This window comes from Delphinus delphis, chromosome 11 (genome assembly GCF_949987515.2).
Source record: "Delphinus delphis chromosome 11, mDelDel1.2, whole genome shotgun sequence".
Lineage (NCBI taxonomy): Eukaryota > Metazoa > Chordata > Mammalia > Artiodactyla > Delphinidae > Delphinus > Delphinus delphis.
In genome coordinates, this window is record NC_082693.1 from 26,748,649 (window position 1) to 26,771,744 (window position 23,096).

A 23,096-nucleotide genomic window follows, 5' to 3' on the forward strand; every position below is an offset into this window, starting at 1 on the left:
AAATGGAAAGATATCCCATGCTCTTGGATTGGAAGAATTAACATTGTTAAAATGGCCATACCACCCAAAGCAATCTACACATTTAATTCAATCCCTATCAAATTACCCATGACATGTTTTCACAGAACTAGAACACATAATCTTGAAATTTACATGGAACAACAAAAGACCCCAAATTGCCAAAGCAATCCTAAGGAAAAAGAACAAAGCTGGAGAAATCAGGCTCCCTGACTTCAGACAATACTACAAAGCTACAGTAATCAAAACAGCATGGCATTAGCACAAAAACAGACATATAGATCAATGGAACAGAATAGAGAGCCCAGAAATAAACCCATACACCTATGGTCAATTAATCTTCAACAGAGGAGGCAAGAATATACAATGGAGAAAAGACAGTCTCTTCAGCAAGTGGTGTTGGGAAAGCTGGACTGCCTCATGTAAATCAATGAAGTTAGAACACTTCCACACACTGTATACAAAAACAAACTCAAAATAGTTTAAAGACCTAAATGTAAGACCAGATATTATAAAACCCCTAGAAGAGAACACAGGCAAAACATTTTCTGACATAAATTGTAGCAATATTTTCTTATATCAGTCTCCCAAGGCAAAAGAAATAAACACAAAAATAAACAAATGTAACCTCATCAAACTTAAAAGTTTTGCACAGCAAAGGAAACCACAAAATAAACCAGAAAAGACTACGTGCACCCCAATGTTCATAGCAATACTATTTACAATAGCCAAGACATGCAAACAACCTAAGTGTCCATCAACAGACGAATGGGTAAAGAAGATGTGGTGTACATATACAATGGAATATTACTTAGCCATAAAAAATGAAATAATGTCATTTGCAGCAACATGGATGGACCTAGAGATTATCATACTGAGTGAAGTAAGTCAGACTGAGAAAGACAAATATATGGTATCACTTATATGTGGAATCTGAAAAATAATACAAATGAATCTAATATATACAAAACAGAAACAGTCTCACAAACATAGAAAACAAACTTATGGTTACCAGAGGGGAAACTTGGGGGGGAGGGATCAATTAGGAGTATGGGATTAACAGATACACACCGTTATATATAAAATAAACAACAAAGATTTACTGTATAGCACAGGGAACTATATTCAATATCTTATAATAACCTATAATGGAAAAGAATCCAAAAAATATATATGTATAGCTGAATCATTTTTCTGTACAGAATTGTGAATCAACTATACTTCAATTTAAACAAATTTAAAAAAATAAAATAAAGTGTATTATACTGAAAAAAAAAGAAAGAAAAGAAAAAAAGAGAGTACCCTCTTCTGTGTTCCAAATTCAGTGACATTTCTGTGTCCACATCTTACTCGACTTTGATCTCTCAATGGCACTGACTTGGTCCTTATTCTTTCACCCCTCAAACCTTCTCTTCTTTTGTTCCCTTCAGATGTTTCTCTCCTGGTTCTCCTCCTATCCACACTGACTGGTCCCTTCTCTGCAGGCTTTTCCTCTTCAATTCAGCCTTTACTAGGGGTTCCTCAGGGATAGGTCCTGGATGCCTTCTCTTCTCTATTTAAACTCTTTTCCTAGACAATCTCATTCATTTTCTTTGCTTTAAATACCATGTAATGCTAATGATTTCCAGAGGAGAATTGTTTATACCTCCCAAGAAGTCTTTCTTAATTCTGGTCTTACATCCAATTTTCTGCTTAACATTTCTATTCAAATGTCTCAAAACTGTCTTGAACTTAATATGTCCAAAATAGAACTCTTAATCTCCTGAAACTCCCTCCTAGTCTTTCCAATCTAACTAATGGCAAACCATAATCCCAAATGCCCAAGTCAGAAAATTAGAGTTTATTCATGATTCCTTTTTTTTCACTCCATCCTACGTCCAATCTTCAACCAAGTCTTGAGACTTCTTCCATCCCCTCTCCCAATATATCTTGAATCCATCCACTTCTTTTTCCTACTGCCACCACCTCAGTCCAGATCACCATTTTTTTTCTCCTGGACAATCACAGCAGCTTCCTAACTAGTGACCCTACTTCTATCTTTCGATACCTCCAAACTTTTTTACTCATAGTAGTGATAGTCTTAAAATATAAATCAAATAATTTCATTCCTGACTAAATAACCAATAACCTCCCACTGTGCTGAAAATAAAACCCAAATTCCTCTTTTTTGTTTTTTTGGGTTTTTTTGGCTGTTAGGCAAAGGAAATCTTCTGAACAGATTCAGGATCTCTATATAAATTCCAGGGCCATCAAAAACCAAGAGAAGTGGAATATTTTAGCAGAAAGAAGCAATTAAGAATTCTATTCAAGTCTTGAAGAGTTGAGTGCCAGGCCAACCTTAGGCACAAATGTGAATCAGATATTTGTCTTCGGTTTTCCTAGCCTTCTCCTTTTCAACCATTCAGTTCCTTCCTCGGTGTAACTCTATCAGAATCAGGAAAAAACAAAAAGCAAATATAACTGTAAGTTTAAGTTTACTAACTTTTTGCTTTTTAAACTTATTTCTAATTATTAGATGATAGACTTTATTTATTACCAAAGAAGTTTCAGACATCATTGAGGGGGATTAGAAAGAAGGGCAGAGGATTTAAAAAGTCCTTTCTGGGAGGCTCAAAATCACAACTCATGACCTATCAGCTCTTCTGACTTTAAGCCTGATTCAGTTAGTAGGGCTATTTAAAGATTTTTCTAGTACATGCTGAGAAGCTACACAGAAGTATCTTGTCTCCTCTTGTTTCTGTGTGTTGTGAAACTCATTTCCCTTGAAAAGTTTTTTACTCTGTGATTGTTTGCACTTTGAAAGACCAGATTCTTTTTCTTTTAAATTGAGATATAATTGACATATAACATTATATTAGTTTCAGGTGTGCAACAGCCAAATTCCCTATTCTAACCTGCAAGGTAGGCACAGTATCTGAGTGTGTCTCCAGTGTTGCCTATCTCTCTAATGTAGTCTTAGGCCATCTCCCTTTTGCTTAATCAGCCTCCGCCTCTGATTTTTATTCTTTGCACTCACCAAGCTCTTCTCTGCCTTAGGTTTTTACATATGCTGTTTCCGCTCCTTAGAAAGCAATTCCTCTACATTTTGCATATCCCATTCCTCCATGTTCCTTAGATACTAGTATAAAATCACTTCTTCAGAGAGATCTCCATTGATTATCCTGTTATTTCTTTTTTCTACCTCAATTTTATCCTTATTTTTCTTTAAAAAACAAACACACAGATGCTGCTTATTAGGTGTTAAATACTATTCTATTCACAACAATCTCATCTGTAGATTAAATTATTATCCCTTCTTTAAGGATGAGGCAACTGGTGGTCCAGTGGGTAAGACTCCATGCTCCCAATGCAGGGGGCCCAGGTTCGATCCCTGGTCCCTAGTTGGGGAACTAGATCCCACATGCATGCTGCAACTAAGAGTCCACATGCTGCAACTAAGAACCCACATGCTGCAACTAAAAAAAAAAAATGCTGCATGCTGCAACTAAGACCCAGTGCAGCCAAAAATAAATAAATTAAAAAAAAAAAAGAAGGATGAGGCAACTGAGGCACACACAACTAATAAGTGGTGAATTGGGATTTGACCCAAGCAGACTAAGCTTGTGCTCTTAACCACTATGCTGTAACCTGCCTGTCAATGTCACAATTTGGAATTATTGTATTAATTTGTCTTTTTTGTTGTTGCTGTCTGTTTTTTATTCATGTTATTGTCTGTCCCTCCCAGAACATAAGCTCCATGAGTCAGGGACCCTTGAGCACTGACATATTATTGGTCATTGATTTCACAACGCCTAGTGTTATATCTAGGACATAGTGGGTACTTTATAAACATTGGTTTAATGAATGAATGAGAGCAAGAGAAAGCAATATTCATGCTGACAAAGTTGGTGAAAAGTTGGTTTGAGGTGCTAGACCACAGCAATACAATTTTTTCCTAAATATTTGTTAGAATGTTGCATAAATGATTGGAGGCTGCTAGGATAAAGAAATATGAAGGAACCCTGCTTCTAGGAATGATTTAAGAAATTATTTTCTAGATACTTGTCATTGATTTATATACACATATATATGTATGTGTGTATATATGATATGTATGACATATATAGGAAGAAAGAAATATAACTGTGAAGTACTGGAAGAGTATGATGTATAAGGAAATGTTTACTTTTTTTCAAGTTTAATACGAACATAGAAAGGATCAAAGTTGTAATAAACAAAATCTTAAAGTATTAAATAGTGTACATGTCTGAATGAAGTCAGGCTGAATATATTAACAAAAATATATCAGTCAGAAAAATGGGGCAGGATGGAGCATAGGGAATGGGTGGCAATAGAAACTCAGAAAAAGAAAAGTCACAGAAGAAAACTCCATTCTTAGTTCTATCCAAAGGAAGGGGAGACACAAGCAATCTACTCCAAGTGTTATGACCCCTTTGAAGGGCTGTGCTTATACTTTGTGGAGTGAGGGACCGCCAGGGCATCCTGGGAAGAAGACAGTTTTAGCTAACTGCAATTACAGCTTCCTCTCTCTTCAGCAGTTCATGGTCATTCATCATTGTGACAGAGAATGGGCACTATAGGAGCACACAGGGGTGGGGAGGGGCGTCTCAACTGCAATGAGAGCAAGCCTGCACAGGTGGAATGGAATTCACGGTGATCCAAAGTTTCAAGTGTTTTCTTTCTTCCTTTCCCCCTTTCCCTTCCCTTCCCTTCCCTCCCCTTCTCTCTCTCTTTTTTTGATCAATCACAAGAGAATATTCTGTTGTAATTGTGAGCATGTGGAAGGAATCTTTTTTTGTACGTTTTCAGAGACAGTGAAAATCACATCCAGAGAACCTATTAGTCAAGGCTTTGTAAGGACACTGTCATTTGCTCTTCCACACCATCAACCATTGCTTTTTTTTTTTTTTCTTTACCCTGGGCACAACAATGGGAGAGTCCTGCATTCTAACTCAGAAAGAGCGTGTGTGTGTGTGTGTGTGTGTGTGTGTGTGTGTGTGTGTGTGTGTTGAACACCTCTTGGCCACTGAGAAACAGCTCTGTGACAAGTGCCACCAGGAGACAGGGAAGGAACTGGTCAGATCCTTGATCTATTGATCCCACAGCCTACGAGTTACACAGAAATAGTTCTTTTTCTGCTCCTATTGCTTCCTTTCTTCTTGGTTGTTCTCTATGCTCATCTCTTCTTCTTTACCCTCTTTCATTCTGACTTTGCCTTCATCTCCTTTTGTGACTCTTCATCCTCACTCTTTGCATTGATTAAAGTGGTCATTTTACGAGCATATAATATGTAGTTATTGGTTTTGTTTTAGTAATGAGTGAAGGTGAAGCCAACATAATGTTTCAGGTTATGGCTGTGGAGTTACGGTTAAATTTTGGCTTCACCAGTTAAGAGTTGCCTGACTTTGGGCAAATCGCTCAACTTTCCTGTGCCTTTCTTTCACCACCTGTAAATTGAGGATAATGGTTCCTACCTCAAAGAGTTGCTGTTAGGATGGGAGAAATTTCATGTACCATACTTCGAAGAAAGCTTAGCACGTGGGCTCCAGAACTATTAGCTCTTATTATTTTAAGAATATTTATTGTAGGGTACTGTTGATACTGTATAGAGGGAATTTCATGCAGTTTTCCTTTATTGAAGAATCCATAGAATAGAACTACTGGGGCAAGAAATAATTGTACCCAGAGGCTTCTGGGTGCATGCATTATAGAGATCTTTTTCTGAGTAGTGATGTTGTGATAAGCTGGGCACAGAAAGCTTGGGTGAGGGCAAGCAATCTTTAGCAAAGACTGTCCTGTAATACGGTTATTTGGAGAGAGCGTGAGGTGAACCAGGCCATGTAGGGAAAGGAGGGGAGAGATGGGAAGAGGAAGGAGGCGGAAGGGGCGGAAGCGGGAGCGTTGCGCGGGGGCGTCTGGAAGGCTTTGGAAGCACAGCGTTTGGGTGCAGAAGGCCAGGGAAGGATGCCGCGAGCCCAGGGGGTGAGAAGGAGGATGCGCGGGCCCCGAGCGCGTTAGTTACTGTTTGCCTCTCTTTGAGCAAGGCGCCGATTCCAGGCAGCTTCCTGAGCTTGGGCTCACGTCGTAGTGAGAGAGCCGGGCGCCTAAGCCATTCTCCGGGGCTTCGACGCCCACCAGGGCAAAGCCCTGGGAGGAATTCCTGCCGGCGGCGAGCAGGGCGGGCCGGGCCAGGCCTGGCTGGGGGTCCCTCCCCGCGCGCGTCCGGCCGACTAGGCATCGGTCCCGCGCACCCGCCGTGCCGCCCGGCGGGAGGCGCCTCCGGAGGTTTCCGTCTGGTCCCTGCCCCTCCCCCCGCGCCGACTCCGTCCGCCTCCCCGCCCCCCGTTCGGAGCCCCGGCCAGGCGCGGAGGGAGGGAGAGGGCCGACGCTGCATCATTCCGCACCCGCTGCAGCGCGGCCGGACGGAGCAGGTGGAGCGGGCGGGCGCGGCGAGCCGGAGCGCGGGGCCCGAGGAGACTGCAGTGACGCTGCCCGGAGACATGGCGGCTGTGCGTCTCTGAATAAGCAGAATCGGAGCCCCTCGCAGCCTCCGGCCGCCGCAGCCTGGCCATGCCGCACGGCTGTTGACCGCACGCAGGGGCCGGCCCGGAGGACACATGCCGCAGCAGCTGCTGCCTCGCCCCTGATCCTCTCCCCTGCATTCTCCATGTTGCATTTCTCGCCGGTTTCTCAGGCGGTGTAGCCGCGGCTGCCGGAGGGGCAACCGGGGCATTGCTCTGCTCGTACATCCAGCTACACGTTTCTTTTCCATTTTCATCCTTCCCTCCTTAGTTCCTTTTCCCTTCCCCCGCCTGCTTTGCATCCATCTCCCACACCCCGTTACCCCCTCCTGCCTCCATCCGCCGGGGCTATGGCCGCGGAAGAGGTATTGCAGACTGTGGACCATTATAAGACCGAGATAGAGAGGCTGACCAAGGAGCTCACGGAGACGACCCACGAGAAGATCCAGGCGGCCGAGTACGGGCTGGTGGTACTGGAAGAGAAGCTGACCCTCAAACAGCAGTATGACGAGCTGGAGGCTGACTATGACAGCCTCAGACAGGAGCTGGAGCAGCTGAAAGAGGTGAGTTGCCTGTCACCTCTTCCTTGCTCGGCCCGGTCCCCCTCCCTCAACTCCCACTCATCTTTTATAAAGAAGTCGGAAAGGATGCTATTGAAAGGACTGTTTCTTCGTCTTAGAGCTCTTTGTAGATAAGAGAAGATTGAAAGTTCATTGTTTTACCCCCAAGAGAGAATTTGCCCAGGAAATGAATGTATAAGCTGGAATTTGGGAGGCGATGGCTGTTCAGGCTGTGCGGGAGGGAGATTCATAAGAGTCCTCAAGCCTCAGCACTCTAAGGCGACATTCAGCTGGGCTGGAATGCGTAAATCAAACTTCTCAAAACTGCTGTTATATCACGTCCAGGTTTCAGTAACAATCCCATAATCCACAAAGTCGATGAGTGGGTTTGTGTTGAGGACCCACGGTTTCAGGTTGTAGAACCTATGGTACCTCAGCCTTCTGCTGAACATAACCACTCCTTGATGAGATTGGGAACTGTCATTAGGAGAACTCCTTGCCAATCCCATTTGACAAAGACTTGAGCAATCTTCATTCTCCTTGTCTTTAGTTATTCTTGTCATCCGGCAGCAGGAGAAAAACAACTCTACTGCTGGGTGTTGCTGCTGCCTTGATTTCACCTCTGAGTGAGGGTGGGCCATGCCCAAAGTCTTAAAAGGTCACCCTGAACAGGGAAAATTTAATTCCCCTACAAATGGTGTGAAAGAATGGTATATATCAGATGCGTGGGTAGCCGTGCATTTCACATAAGCCTCTTCTGTTTGAAATGACTGTATGTATAAAACCAGAATGTCACAAATGGGCCATGTATATATAACACTTGTCCTCTTTGGTCTTTTGGTATTTGGCTTCTTTTAAAGACTGGCTAATGTATTAGAAGAAAATAAGTAGTGAATATCAAAAATTTAGAAGAATATACATATTGTTGAAGGAACTCAGTCTCTTTTACCCAGTTCCTGGGGTACTATGGGTAGCATAAACGTAAAGGTACACACCGCTTTCTGTGTGGCATGTCTTTATTTTTAGGTGCATATTGGCATTTAAAATATTATTTCTAATTTGCTCTGTACACGTTTTTATTCCTATAATGTACTTAAACAGTTTTTCAAGGGGTGTCTTGTGTTATTACATTTAAAAAACATGATTTATGACAGATCTAATCAATTTGCCTTCTAATTTCGTACATAATATGGTAAGCATTTATAGTTTCAGGTATGTCTTATTTTTATTCTGATGCCTAGATGCCAGAAAATAAACATATGGTGAAAACCCCAATTAGAAATCTGATTTTTTGTGCATTAGGCTGTACCTTTCTAGTTCATTTTGTTGTTGTTTTGTTTTGTTTTACCATGTACACGTCTATTAACTACAGCTGGACTTAATGGTATTTTCCAACTTAGATTAGGTCTTAAACTGGTATGTTTGAATTCAGTGATGCTAAACCTTGTGAAGTCAGGAAGGTGATGGTAATTTTCAGAGATGTTTTGATGTTGTCTACACTTATCAACACTGCTTTACCAAGACAAGGAAGTGCAAACCAGGCAGTGTTAGCTACCACCTCCTTGATAAAGATGGTAGACTTAATTTAATGGAATGGACTTTAACTGTTAACTGGCCTTCCTGCTTGATTCAAACAACCCTACTAGGGTTTTTCTGTGTCATTGTATTCATCGTGCATAGTAAACCTTAATGCAATTGTCTTTTGCCTTCACTAGACCATGAGCTCTTAAGGCAAGGAATCTGTCTTAATTTATATTGCATCCAAAGTCTTTAACACAAAGCCCAGCACATAGTGAGCATACAATAAGTATTTTATGAAAGAATAAATTTATACTGGAAGAAGATATACTTTATCAAGCATTCACTAGTGCATATTGGTTAGTGTCGGAGAAAGACTAAGAAAATTGAGGAGTATAGGAAGTGATTAGTATTAAACACTACCTGTATTACTTTCATCAGCAGTAATAGGAAAAATGACAAAAAATGTTTCGTAAGAATGGTGTAACAGTGTTTTCTTAATAGAGAATAATGCAAATACCAATTATAATTTTTTTCTGTAAAACAGTGAGGTGTATTTTGTTTTGTACAGCAGGAGGTTAATAAAAGTTTATCAGGATTATTTTCGCCAGATGATACTTGTTTACATATGTATTTTGAGTTGCATTTGGCATAAATATAATTTAATTTTATGTTCTCAATGAACTGGCTTATACTATTATATAAAAATGTATTTTAAGGTAATAAAAAATCATTATATTGATTATTTTATAGTGAGACCTGTGATTTTGATCCTTTAAACATGATGTATACTTTAGTTGGGAGTATTATTTAAATGAGCTAAATCAGTCTCAGTAATGTTTCCTGTTTGAAAAGTAAATCCAAAATAATTGTGCGAACTAAGATATTGCAGTGATGATATCATATAGAAGCCATTTTTGAAAAACGCGTTTTGTTAGCGCTCTGATTTTTCAAAAGGAAGTTTTGTTCATTTGCAGGTATATATAGGAAGTGATGTTCTTGCTCTATACTATAAAACCAAGTATAAAATCTTTGGTTTATTTCCAGGCTGTTTCAACAGATATGATTCATTTAAAAGTAATTGGACCAGTTTATGGGAATGTCAACAGAAAAATACTGTGCTAAGTCCAAGCTGGACGTTAGTAATTTGCAGTGTCGCGACACGGCTGTCTCTAAGGTCATGTTGTTTTCAAGAGTCAGCACCCAGCAATGCTGCTGCCCTCCTTCCCAGGCTGTATACAGCTCTGACAATAATGCAGGTGAGCAGTATTGCTGAAGATGTGTAGAATCAAGATGATGAATTCATTAATTTTTTTCTAGTTATTTTCTTCCCTAAGTCTGGATTGCTCTTTGGCTTGGCCTCATATCATTAGGGCTCTGCCCGGTGCCTACATGACTACTGTAATTCTGAAAGAACACACTTGAAAGGAAAGTACTAATGATGTGAAAAGAATGACTTCTGAGATCATCATAATGTTCTCCTTTTCATTATCTTTGGGGAGCTGGACAAAGCACATGTCCACTAGAATATTTAATCACGGCTTTATGATTTCATGAATAATGCTTGCTTTTCAGTGGCCTGGGGGGCACCCATGCCCAGTTATGTTCAGGGCCTGGCTGATTGTATGTTTGGGATATGTGTAAATCAGCACTGTGCCTGTCACCCAAGCCAAAATAGTGTTTGAAGAAAAGTCTTCTCTACGATAATTTGAAACTTAAAAATAAACATTCATTAAAAAAAAAACCCTAGAATTTAAGGTTTTTGTTTTGTTTTTTGTTTTAAAAATGTTTTAAATTTAGAATGTAGTAAAGTTTTAAAAGATCCCCTTAGAAAGAAATGATTCAGCATTCCTGGTAACATTTTAGAAAACACATCCATGTGACAACTTTAGAAAAGTTTTGCAGCTGGGATACAGTGGACTGTCTACTAAGAATCTTCAACTCATTTCCTTGCTCATTTTCTCAACCTGATACTAAGGATAGACACCAGCTGCTAAGGAAGCACTTTGTGGACACAGAGCAGCTTTTCGTCTTAGAGCCAACTTGATGCTTTTTCAGGACTATAGTTAAATCATTCAAGAAATAAACACTGAACTTACATACTTTTAGAGATTGTCACATTAGGGACCTGACAAAAGCCGTTTACCTGAATTCATCTTTAAACAGAACTAATTTTTTTCCTCTTATGCTTAGAAAGATTGTTAGTTTCTCTTCTCTTTGTAAATTCTAAATCATAAAATCATATGAGGAACCCCCCCATATTTCTTTTCCAGTCTATGAATAAACATAGAGAAAGTTAACATTGAATTTATCTATCTAAGCTAGTATTTTTATCTCTTGTTGTTTTTAAAGAAGACATGTTATACTTATCACATTTATTATCAAATTAATTAAAACATCTAAAGTATATGGACATATACTTTTGGAAAGTGTTTATAAGCAACCTCAACAAACAAGCATAATCACTTTAATCATATTTTTTTTTGACCCAGTTTCTCTAACTTGTACCATTTTTCCTTTTTATTTCAACTCAAGGTTTCATCCCTGGCAAAGTTATTTCTCAGATACCATTTAGCAAGATTTTATAATCTCTCATCACATTAATCATATTTGCATGAACATGTACAGCAGCCATGGTTTGAAGATTTTTTTCAGAATTTTATGCTTACAAATATTCTTCCCTATCTTCCCAATAAATACACTTGTACTTTATGGATATTGCATTCCAAATTTGAAAATATGATAATTAACTTGCATGTTGAAATATATAGAAAAGACTTTCTTACACCTAAGATTTTACTTGTAAACATGGCTTTGAAGAAGAGAAGGGCATGAAGCGGTGCATAGTCTGACTGTGCACCTAATTCATTATGCTAGACTTCCCTGGCTCTCCAGTGATTAAGACTCTGTGCTCCCTAATGCAGGGGACACAGGTTTGATCCCTGGTCGGGGAAGATCCTGCATGCCGCATGGCATGGCCAAAAAAAAAACATACAAAAAAAATTCATTATGCTAAAGGAGAAGTAGCAGGAGATGAAATTGGGAAAGTGGCAGTGGCCGTATTTTGTCTTAGGGATGGGGAACCATTAAAAGGAAATGAAAGGAAACAGTAACTGTGTTTGGTGCCTTACATTTTATCGTTTAATCTTCAAAGTAACTCAGAGGCTTATTGCCTTTTTTTACAGATAAGAAAATAATTAAAGTAATAAAGCATTGAACTATGTATACAGCCCCATTTAGGACTAGGCACTTTGTATGCCTAATCGGTAATTCTTATAGCAATCCTTCTACAAGGTAGATATGGCTTGCATCATACAGAAGAGAAAACTTGGTCTTAGAGAGGCTATGGGTCCTTCTCAAGGCCACAAAGCTAAGTGGTGAAACCTGGTTCAGGAAGAAGCCCACTTTCTTTGCACCTTACTACCCTGACATGCTCAAACACCTCAGTCAACATGCAGTTAAAAGGTCATGGTATTGGTCGTAGAGGGTGGATTGGAGCTGTGCAGAGACAGTAGGGGTAGTGAGGGGAGGACAAACCTGAGGGCTGTTTAGGAGGTGTAGGGTGGAATGCGGTGTTGGATGTGACTGGGTGTGGAATGTGAGGAAGAGAGTAGATTTGAGAATATCAGGATGAATTAGAAGGTGGTTCCATTCACAAAGGAAGGTTCTAGGGGGAAAGAGCAGTTTCAGAGGGTAAAGTTGATGCCTGAGTTATATGAGGTTTTTAAGTTCATGTTTTCTTTTAAGGGGAGGAATAAGTTGCATGATAAAATACTCAACTCTCAGTTTAATAAGACAAATGAATAATTTGTGCAATTGGTTGTCATTTTATTCAAACCTAATTTCCAGAATATGGAATATATGAACAGTTTAATGATGTTTTCACAGTTTGTTTGCATTCTTTTTTCTTTTATTTATTTATTTATTTATTTTTGGCTCTGTTGGGTTTTCGTTGCTGTGCGCAGACTTTCAGTTGTGGTGACCGGGGGCTACTCTTCCTTGCGGTGTGCGGGCTTCTCATTGCGGTGGCTTCTCTTGTTGTGGAGTATGGGCTCTAGGCATGTGGGCTTCAGTAGTTGTGGCTTGCGGGCTCTAGAGTGCAGGCTCAGTAGTTGTGGTGCACGGACTTAGTTGCTCCGTGGCATATGGGATCTTCCTGGACCGGGGCTTGAACCCACGTCCCCTGCATTGGCAGGCGGATTCTTAACCACTGCGCCGCCAGGGAATCCCGTTTGCATTGTGAATTGAGAGATGTATAAACTCATAAACAATGGTCAAGAAGCTGGCCTGGCACAGTGAGGAAAACCAGCCCTTGCAGACCTCTAGGGTTAGGGGTGCTGGAAGCAACGTCACTCACCTCCCACTGACTGATACTTGAGAGTACATTACCACTTTTACTTTTTTCTTTCTTTTTTTGGCCGCAAGAGTTTGATTGCCCTTTAAAGGGCAATTACCATTGTGGGGCTTCCCTGGTGGCGCAGTGGTTGAGAGTCCGCCTGCCGATGCAGGGGACACGGGTTCGTGCCCCGGTCCGGGAAGATCCCACATGCCGCGGAGCAGCTGGGCCCGTGAGCCATGGCCGCTGAGCCTGCGCGTCTGGAGCCTGTGCTCCGCAACGGGAGAGGCCACAACAGTGAGAGGCCCGCGTACCGCAAAAAAAAAAAAAAAAGAAATTACCATTGTGTAATTATGACAATTTGTGGCAACAGTCCCAGTTGGATAAAAGCATAGACAAATAAATAGTTTCCCCTTCCTCTCCTCCCAGTTCTGTCTCTATTGCTAATACTTGGTGCGTATTCTCTTATACTTGTTTTAAATAACTTTAAACATGTGAATCCATATGCACGCTTCTTTGTTGTTCTTATTCTTTAGTTTTTATAAAAATGGACTCATGCCGTGCGTATTACTCTGTAACGAGACATTTTTTTTTTTTTTTTTTTTTTTTTTTTTTGCGGTATGCGGGCCTCTCACTGCTGTGGCTTCTCCTGCCGCGGAGCACAGGCTCCGGACGCACAGGCTCAGCGGCCATGGCTCACGGGCCCAGCCGCTCCGCAGCACGTGGGATCCTCCCAGACCGGGGCACGAACCCGCGTCCCCTGCATCGGCAGGCGGACTCTCAACCACTGCGCCACCAGGGAAGCCCGACATTTTTAATAGTATATCCTTTCAAAATACAGATATTTCTAGGACAGGGCTGTATTTTTAAGGCACTGGCGTTTCAAGTGTGAAGCAAATGGGACTGATTAGGGAAGAAAACCAGAGAGCCTCAGGGAGTGTGGTCGGCACTGGAGACCAGGAGAGGTGGGGAGGTGGCCCAGGGTCTGCCCTCGGGATAGCTTGGGTGGCCCTGTGAGAGAGAAAACTAGTGTAGGTGTGTGTGAAAGAAACTGATGGGATTTGTTTGGTTGGCCCATGGCAGGCCTGTGATATACCAAGGGAAAAGATGGGAAGTTTTATGGGTGAACTGGAAGCGATTTTGATTCCTTGTCTACTTGGCTGGTGTCAGACCTACGTGGACACCATAATAGGTGGCTGGTTTCCAGGGCCGGCAAGAGCTGGTCCTGCAGTGTGGCCACATCCTGTCCATGCTGGGTCTTGGGGAGAAGCCAGGATGATGCAGGCAGTTGGGCCTCATTATGTTAGCCCATCTTTGCCCTGTGACAGTTGAGTTTTTTTGTTTTTAACTTTCCATAAAAAATTATTTTTATTATTATACTATTTTGGTTGTAATTGTAAAGATAATTTACTTTTATTGAAGACAATAAAGTATACAAAGGTATGAAGAAAATTAAAACCACCCATAATTTTTATTAGTCCTATATTTTTAATCTACATTGTCAACTATTTTACATTATATAACCAATCAGAATTTTTTTTTTTTTGCTTTAGATTGTCCATTACTTCTTTTTCTTTAAACACAGCCTTCATCAGAGGCATGTCCATTACTTCTTGTTCTGTTACATTTATTCATTCAAAAGTTTTTCTGAGTGGCTGCTATGTTGACACTATGCTGCTTGCTGAAGATAAAAGGTTGAGCAAGACAGACAAGATGGAGCTGCCTGAATGGAGCTTACGGGGAGATAGTCAGAAAGCACACACGCGTGTCAGATGTGAGAAATGCCACGAGTGAAGAGATGGGGGCTGGCTGGGGAAAGCATGATCAGGAAAAGCCTCTCCCAGGAGGTGACGTCTGAGCCCAGACCTGAATGATGAGAACGAGCCAGTCATGTGGAGATTGAGGGAAGTGATTTTTTAGGAAGAGGGACAAGTACAAAGATTGTGGAACTCTGTTGGTAGTTGTTAGGGGAAATGGTGGGTGACCATGCCCTGTAAAAATAACCATTCATATAAAGAAGATGTGGTACAATGGAATACTACTCAGCCATAAAAAAGAATGAAATTTTGCTTTTGCAACAACATGGATGGACCTGAAGGGTGTTATGCTTAGTGAAATAAGTCAGACAGAGAAAGACAGATACTGAATGTTATCATTTATATGTGGAATCTAAAAAATAAAATAAATGAATGAATGTATCAAAACAGAAACAGACTCACAGGTATAGAGTACAAACTAGTGGTTACTAGTGGAGAGAAGGAAATGGGGAGGGGCAAGACAGGGATAGGGATTAAGAAGTACAAACTACTATGTATAAAATAAATAAGCTACAAGAATATATTGTGCAGCACAGGGAATATAGCCAATATTTTATAATAACTTTAAATGGAGTATGATCTGTAAAAGTTTTGAATCACTATGTTATACACCTGAGAACTAATATAATATTGTAATCAATTATACCTTAATAAAAAAAGGAAAATAAAAAAAATCACCATTCATTTGAAAAATGACCATCCATAAAGTAGTGTATTGCCTTTAGATTCTTCACATGAGATTTTGGAACTGGACATCAGAAGTATTTGTGCAGAGCTTAGATCCCTCTGAGGTCTTCTTTTTGAAGAGGTGACTTTCAATACAGATTACTCATTAGGATCAGCTGGGTGATTTATAAAAATACTGCTGCCTGGACCCCACCCTGAGGCAATTCAAACAGTCATTGGAGGTGGAGAGGGGCTTCAGTATATTAACCCCACTTCCCTCATAGGTGCAACTAGGGCTGAGAGCCTCTCTCCTAGAAACTTCCAACTCTAGGAGTAAATGACTCCATAGGAATAGAAGTGTTTGTAAGAAAAGCTGGGAAGTCATGAGCCATGAGGTATGTAAACCTCAATGGCACAGTCGTTTTACTTCTCTGTTTTCTATAAATGAAGACACTTGGGAAAGCCTTTCAGAAAACCAACAAATGTCATCAAAAACTTAACTATGTTAAAATGTAAAATAGATAGCTAGTGGGAAGCAGCTGCATAGCACAGGGAGAACAGCTGGGTGCTTTGTGACCACCTAGAGGGGTGGGATAGGGAGGGTGGGAGGGAGGGAGGGAGACGCAAGAGGGAAGAGGTATGGGGATATATGTATATGTATAACTGATTCACTTTGTTATAAAGCAGAAACTAACACGCCATTGTAAAGCAGTTATACTCCAATAAAGATGTTAAAGAAAACAAAAAAACAGAAAAACTTAACTATGTTAGACAATTAAGATGCATGCTAAAAGTATATAATTTTCGATCCTTCAGGGTTGTTTGAAGCTTCCTTTAAAAGTTATTTGTCTCCTTTGTTGTGTCTGTTTTGTTGCTCTATTCTGTTTGCAGTTGTTTATGCCAGCTTTACAAATTCATAAATAGAATATTAGAAAAGAATTGCTTTGATGGATTGATCTTTAACTTCTGGGGTTATTATCACTTGTTCTTTTGGTTATACATGCTTACTGTTTTCAAATATTATTTTATGGAGAAAAAGCACTACACTAAAATGTAGTATTTATCTGGTATGTTTCTATCTTTATATTTAGAAATGAAAAAAAGAAACCTGTTTACATTTATGGGAAGTACACAGTAACAGTAGCGATTTCCTTAAGAATGTTTTGTTGCGCAGTTTGGTGTGGGTCTGTAAATAGAAGGTTCAGAATGATGGGTCTTTGTTTTTCTCCTGGCATACTGCAGACTAATGTGGAATCAAATGCCACTGCTGAAGAGCTCTTAGCCATCAATTTTTGAAATTGAAAGAGGTTTATATTATAACATGAATGTGCTTTGTTGATAAGCCTCACTGATTGCCATTCTCTAGATAGTTTTAGGAGATTTTTTGAAGTTGACCTCCATGTGAGGTAATTAGATGGAGACAGGATAAGTGTAATCTTGTACATGGCTTCTTTTGATGAACTGAAGACACCACCATCTTACAGATTATCTTTTTGGCATACATGGCCATTTTCCCCCCTTTAAATCATAATCTGACATTCTTTCTGCTAATGCTGGTATGTGTGCTGAGCCTTTAAGCTCAAAACCTCAAGGAAATATAATTAGGAAGAAAAAGCAACCACTAGAGGGAGAGAAAAAAGGATATAACACACTTGAAAACTAATTATAAATGCTTTAAAATTGTTGGCCCTTTGGATTATATTTTTAAGTTGATAAATGTTATTAGTGTTGGTGATTCACAATTAACTATGGTTTAATGATCTCATTCTAATGATCTGAACATCAAAAACCCCTTTCGTTAATATTTTAAAATAATTTAGAACTAGGACCCTTTTTTTAAAAAAATTATTTATTTATTTTGGTTGCACTGGGTCTTAGTTGCGGAAAGGGGGCTCCTTAGTTGAGGCTTGCCGGCTCCTTTAGTTGTGGCACATGTGCTCCTTAGTTGCGGCTGGTGGGCTCCTTAGTTGTGGCATGTGTGTGAGATCTAGTTCCCTGACCAGGAATCGAACCCGTGTGCCCTGCACTGGAAGGCGGATTCTTAACCACTGCGCCACCAAGGAAGCCCCACAATTACACTTTTAGACAATGGTTATAGTAAGACATTTCAGGAAATGACAATGCTAAGAACTGTCATCATTGATCAATTCCAAATGAAAACTTTTTAAGTTGCATTTTAATTTGTGATGCTAATGTGATTTAGAAATATGGACACCAAAGTAAATATCGTGAACAGGTAGGTCATTGCATAAAGCTAACTAAGGTTCACTCATTCTTTTTTACAAAAACAATATATTCAATACCTCCTATGTGTTAGGCACAGATCTAGGTGCTGAGAATACAGCAGAGACAAAACCCAACAGGAATATCCATGCTCATGAAGTTTACATTCTGTGGGAGAATGGAAGGGGAGACAATAAACAAAATGAATAAGTGAAATAGAATGTTAGATGGTCCTAAATGCTATAGAGAAAAATAGAGCGTGAAAGGGGGGAGATGGCCTGTGAAGTGGGGAGGGATCAGAGAAAGCATCCTTGAGAGGGACGGGCAAAGAGGCTGCGTGGCTGGAGGGGTTGGGGTGGGGTGTGAATAGTAGATGAGGTCAGAAAGGGAATGGGTGTCAGTGATGCAGCAGCTTTTAAATTGTTACCAGGACTGTGGCTTTTACTCTTGAATGATAGGGGAAACTTTTGGAGGATTTGAGAACAGGAGACCGTGTCCTACTCCTTTTTTCCCCCACATGTGTGTACATTCAAGGAGACTGTAACCTCCTTCAGGGAGAAGGAGATCAAATTAACCTGGTAGCTCATGAGATTTGTCGCATGCTTCTCCCTGCCTCCCCCACAGCGAGTGTGTAAGAGATGTCTGTGGTATTGCATTCATTTAGGCTGGAAGAAAAAGGTGAAGTAATTAAGACAGTTATTTTGAAAAGAGGTTGAACTAGACTACCTGTTTTAAAAGTAAGCATTTGTTTGACCAATGAAATCAGTTTACTAAAAAAGATACTGTGTTGACTTGCCTGGGTCCTTGAACCATAATCTTTACTTAACTTTCTTCTACTCTGTCCCTTATTCTGGACGATATGAGCCATTTAGTAGACCTTAGTCTAACGTGACGTAAGGACAGTTAAACATTGTATTACTGGTTCTGTGCCACAGTTGATATTCTAGTTCCTGAGGGACTGGAATGGATGCTGGTCATTCATGCATTCATTCATTCATGTATTAAATAGTTAGAGAGCATCAGTTATATGCCAAGTTTATGCTGGGTGTACAAAAATGAGGAAAACGTGGTCTTTATTTTTAAGTTAGTTATTTGCTGTTAGAGGCAAAAGACATGAACAAATGTGATTAAGGTGTTTTATTGGAAAGATCATGGGTTTTTGAGTCAGAACAAACTGTATTTGAATTTGGTTAGTAACTCTGTGATCTTAGGCTAATACTTAAAACCCTACGAATCTCACTTTCCTCCTCTGTGAAATGGAGGGAGATAGTAACTATAGATAGTAACTATATAGTAACTATTAGTAACATAGTTACTAATCCATCTAAAGCATTTAATGCAGTCCCTGACACCTAGTAAGCACCCGATAAATGATGGATGTGATGGTGATAATAATTCATCATAATAACAAAATAGTAAAAATAATAATGTGTTGGCTGTGCTTGATAGGACACGAAAGTGGAGGGCAGCAAACTCAGGCAATCAGAGAAAAGTTTCTGATCAGGGCGACGTGTGAAGGGGCATGGAGAACAAGGAGGGATTTTCCAGGCAGATGAGGGGCAGAGTCCTTCAGGAAGAAGAAACAGCCTGCAAAGGAGGGAGGATTGCAGCGATCGTTGCTCTTCAGCATCTGTGTTGTTGCAGGTGGCATTTGAAATGGGATGACGGGTGGGAGATGGTTTGGGGAGAGGCGATGAAGGGCCTTGGAAGGAGGCTTGTCGGTTCCCCCACCTCGGCTCCGGCGTGGCTGACCATGGCGACGTCTGCCTGGGAAGGCTTTGCCCCTGAGTGCCAGGTCCCAATGACAAGATGAGAAGTACCTCCACCTAACAAGGGGTCTGGAAGTCTCTGCTGCTCCTGTGCCCCGTTTGGTGTGTTTTCGGGTTTGTTTTAGCCTCCTGGCCTCTTGTGAATTGGAGAGTGGCAGGTTCCCAGTCTTACCCCATTGTGACCAGGTTGCCTAGCTGCCCCTTCAGTGAGGGTCCTCAGTGCCACTGTCCTTCCGTGTGGCTGGGCTGCTTCTGCTCCTGAGAGCCCTCATCGCTCACCCACCCTCTGATTCCTGACTCCCTCGGCTCTGAGAGCCACAGGCCCTGAGGTCTTGACGTAGATTCTAACCTGTCGACCAGACCCCGCATGTTGAGCTCTGTCCATACTAGACAATATTTCCTCGCTCGTTGCCTTTGCTGTTTAGGACTCATGGCTGTTTTCCTCCTCTCTTGTCTTTTCTCTCAGTTGCCATTGATTCAGCTTCAACCTCCATTTTGCTGCTTTTCTACGAGTATCTCCCTTATGCCTCTGCAACGGGGTCAGGCCACTTGTGGGACTGCTAAGGAGCTTGATCTATATACCATGGGAAAAGCATCGACAGTGTCAAAGCAGGAGAGTAATATCATTAACTTTATGTTTGAAAACAGTGATTTTTGGCTTTGGATTCTGACTACAGTGGTCTAGGACCTCTGACTAACCCTTCTGCTGGGAACAATGAAAAATGCTAGAAAAAATATAAAACTAGCCTTTAAAATGCATGAATGAATTGACTTCTTAGTAAGAATGCTCAGAGGCTACATCTGAATAAAAGCAAGAACCTTTAGATGTAAGCAGTACATCAACGCTTTTGCCTTGAGTGCCTTTATTACCTGTAGCTCTATAAAAATTCTGCCCTTGGTTATTTTGTTCTTACCAGAGTCATGGGAAAAATAAATTTCTGCACTAATTCCCAATTAACTGGTCTATTTAATAATAAATAATATCATACTCCTGTAAAATTTAAAACTTTTATGGAAAAGGCTCAGATGAAATATTACCTAAGCTGGAATTCATTTCTTTTTATCAACTTATCTTTTTTCATTTTTCATATTATGAAAAATGTAATTCTTCCTCTTCTTAAAAAAAAAACCTTTATAGTGTTATTTGTGTTCAGATAGTTTTAAATCAATAATTTTCTCCTTATGTTTATAGCTTAATTATATTTTCAAGTCAAAACTATTTGAGGTTTTTCCCCTTTATAATCTAATATTAACAATATGGAGTAAAAATTCAGCAATCCAGCATCACATTTAAAACTCCCTGTTTAACATTAAAAAGTAAGACTTCTCCAGTCTCTTTTTCTCCTTGTATACTTTTCTTTCTCATCTTTTATCCCTTCACTTTCCATTAACTTTACACCAGAATATCAAGGATTTAATGGATCATGAAAGAATGAACTCTAATTAGGAGAAAATCCCTGGGAACATTTATTAAATGTCAATGTGGAGGAAATCTTCCTAAGCAAGATATAAAACTTAGAATCAAAAGGCAAGCCTGACACATTTGGTTACATAGAAATTTTTTTGAAAACTGAGGTAGGCACCACAAACCAAAGTGGAATACAGACAACAGATTGGGAAAAAGAAAGAGCAACATGATTGATTTACAAAGGATTATTATCCCTAGTATGTAGCTACCCTGAGTTGATTGAAAACAACAATAATGCCATAGAAAAAGGGGACAGACTATAAGACAAACAGAAGAGGGTTTGCAAATAATCAATAAATGTGTAAAAAGATGCTCGATATTGGTAGTCAGTGAATGCAAATTAAATAATAGTGAGTTTTCACTTTTCTACCAATCAACTTAGAAAAATTTTAAATATTGATAATATACAGTGTTTCCAAGTGTGTGGAAATGTGAACGTTCTTGTACATTGTTTGTGGGAGTATGAATTGCTATGAGCTTTGAGAATGTGATTTGGCAGTTTGTATTAAGATATAAAATGCACACAATACTTGTATACCAGTCCTCAAATACCATGCATCAAAGAGAAGCACTGGTTAGCATTTAGTGTCTAATTAGACCCTATCTAAATGTGTGGAACATAAAAGGAATCAGATTATACTCATTCTTCTTGCATATCCTAACAGATTTCTGTATGTTTAAATAAAATCATATCTTAAAATCTAGATGTAATTCCACACATCCCCTCTTATCACTTCTCCCTTAGCCCATTTCATAGACCTGGTTTGAACTTTTGATTTAGTGCTCTCGGAGTATTTTTTTTTTAACATCTTTATTGGAGTATAATTGCTTTACAATGGTGTGTTAGTTTCTGCCGTATAACAAAGTGAATCAGCTATGCATATACATATATTCCCATATCTCCTCCTTCTTGTGTCTCCCTCCCACCCTCCCTATCCCACCCCTGTAGGGGGACACAAAGCACCGGGCTGATCTCCCTGTGCTATGCGGCTGCTTCCCACTAGCTATCTATTTTCGAAGTATGATTTTTTAAAAATTTATGTTGCAAAAAAAAAAAAAAAAAAATTTATGTTGCATTATTTTTCTACTCTTCTTGGTCTTGAAAATATGTTTGTGAACATTTTTGACAAAAAGTGATGCTTATTCTCTCTTCGGGTGGATTCAGGAGTTGCTCCTCTCACAGTGAAGGGACCACCACCACCTATGCTTATTGTTGTCCTCAGAAGCAGTCATGCCACTGGACTCCTGACCCTATTGGCAGAAGAAGTAACACATATACTCTGAGGTTTACAAAAACTACTCATAGGAAAACCCTCTCTCACATTCTGTGAATGAGTTAAGTGATGACTTGGGAATTTTAAACTGTTACCTCTCCGTATTTATGTATTTACGTAAAAATAAAAGTTGTGGCATGTAAAAACAACTCTTTGAGGGAGAGTCCATTGCAAAAAAGGAAAACGACATGGGAAAAAAATAACTAGAAATGAAGGTTAGATGACACTGTATGTCAAAAAGAAGCTTTTTAAAAGAATTCCTAATCCTAAATAGAAAAATTACTATGGACGTTTATTTATTTCACAGATGATTATTGAACACCTGCCATGTCCCAGGCATTGTAGTTAGGTGCTGGGGGTACAAAGTTCCTGCCCTCGGGGACTTGACATACCAGTGGGGGAGAAAAGCATAAAAGAGTAAGGAAATAAAGAAATAGTTTTGCCTAATGACGTGTGCTAAAAAGTGAAGAAAGCAGGGTAAAGGAATAATAAGACTGGCAGGTATGCTGGGTAGGCTATTTCAGAAATGAGGGCCAGGGCTTCCGTGGTGGTGCAGTGGTTAAGAATCCGCCTGCCAATGCAGGGGACACGGGTTCGAGCCCTGGTCCGGGAAGATCCCACATGCCGCGGAGCAGCTAAGCCTGTACACCACAACTATTGAGACAGCGCTCTAGAGCCCTCGAGCCACAACTACTGAGCCCGCATGCCGCAACTGCTGAAGTCCGTGCGCCTAGAGCCCATGCTCTGCCGCAAGAGAAGCCACCACAATGAGAAGCCCGCGCACCGCAATGAAGAGTAGCCCCCGCTCGCTGCAACTAGAGGAAGCCCACACGCAGCAACGAAGACCCAACACAAACAAAAATAAATAAATAAAATAAATTTATAAAAAAAAAAAGAAATGAGGGCCAGACATGGCCTTTCAAAGG

General features: G+C 40.2%; 1 protein-coding gene across 13 annotated transcripts in view; it reads left to right on the top strand.

Annotated features, from left to right (window-relative positions):
• The first annotated feature begins 6,889 nt into the window (after nucleotides 1–6,889).
• BICD1 (BICD cargo adaptor 1) overlaps nucleotides 6,890–23,096 on the top strand; it is a 207,959-nt gene continuing 191,752 nt past the window's right edge. For all 13 annotated transcript variants that reach the window (XM_060026145.1, XM_060026144.1, XM_060026150.1 and 10 more), the window contains exon 1: nucleotides 6,890–7,102. In XM_060026145.1, the coding sequence (XP_059882128.1) occupies nucleotides 6,890–7,102 (213 nt within the window). The remainder of the gene's footprint in view (nucleotides 7,103–23,096) is intronic.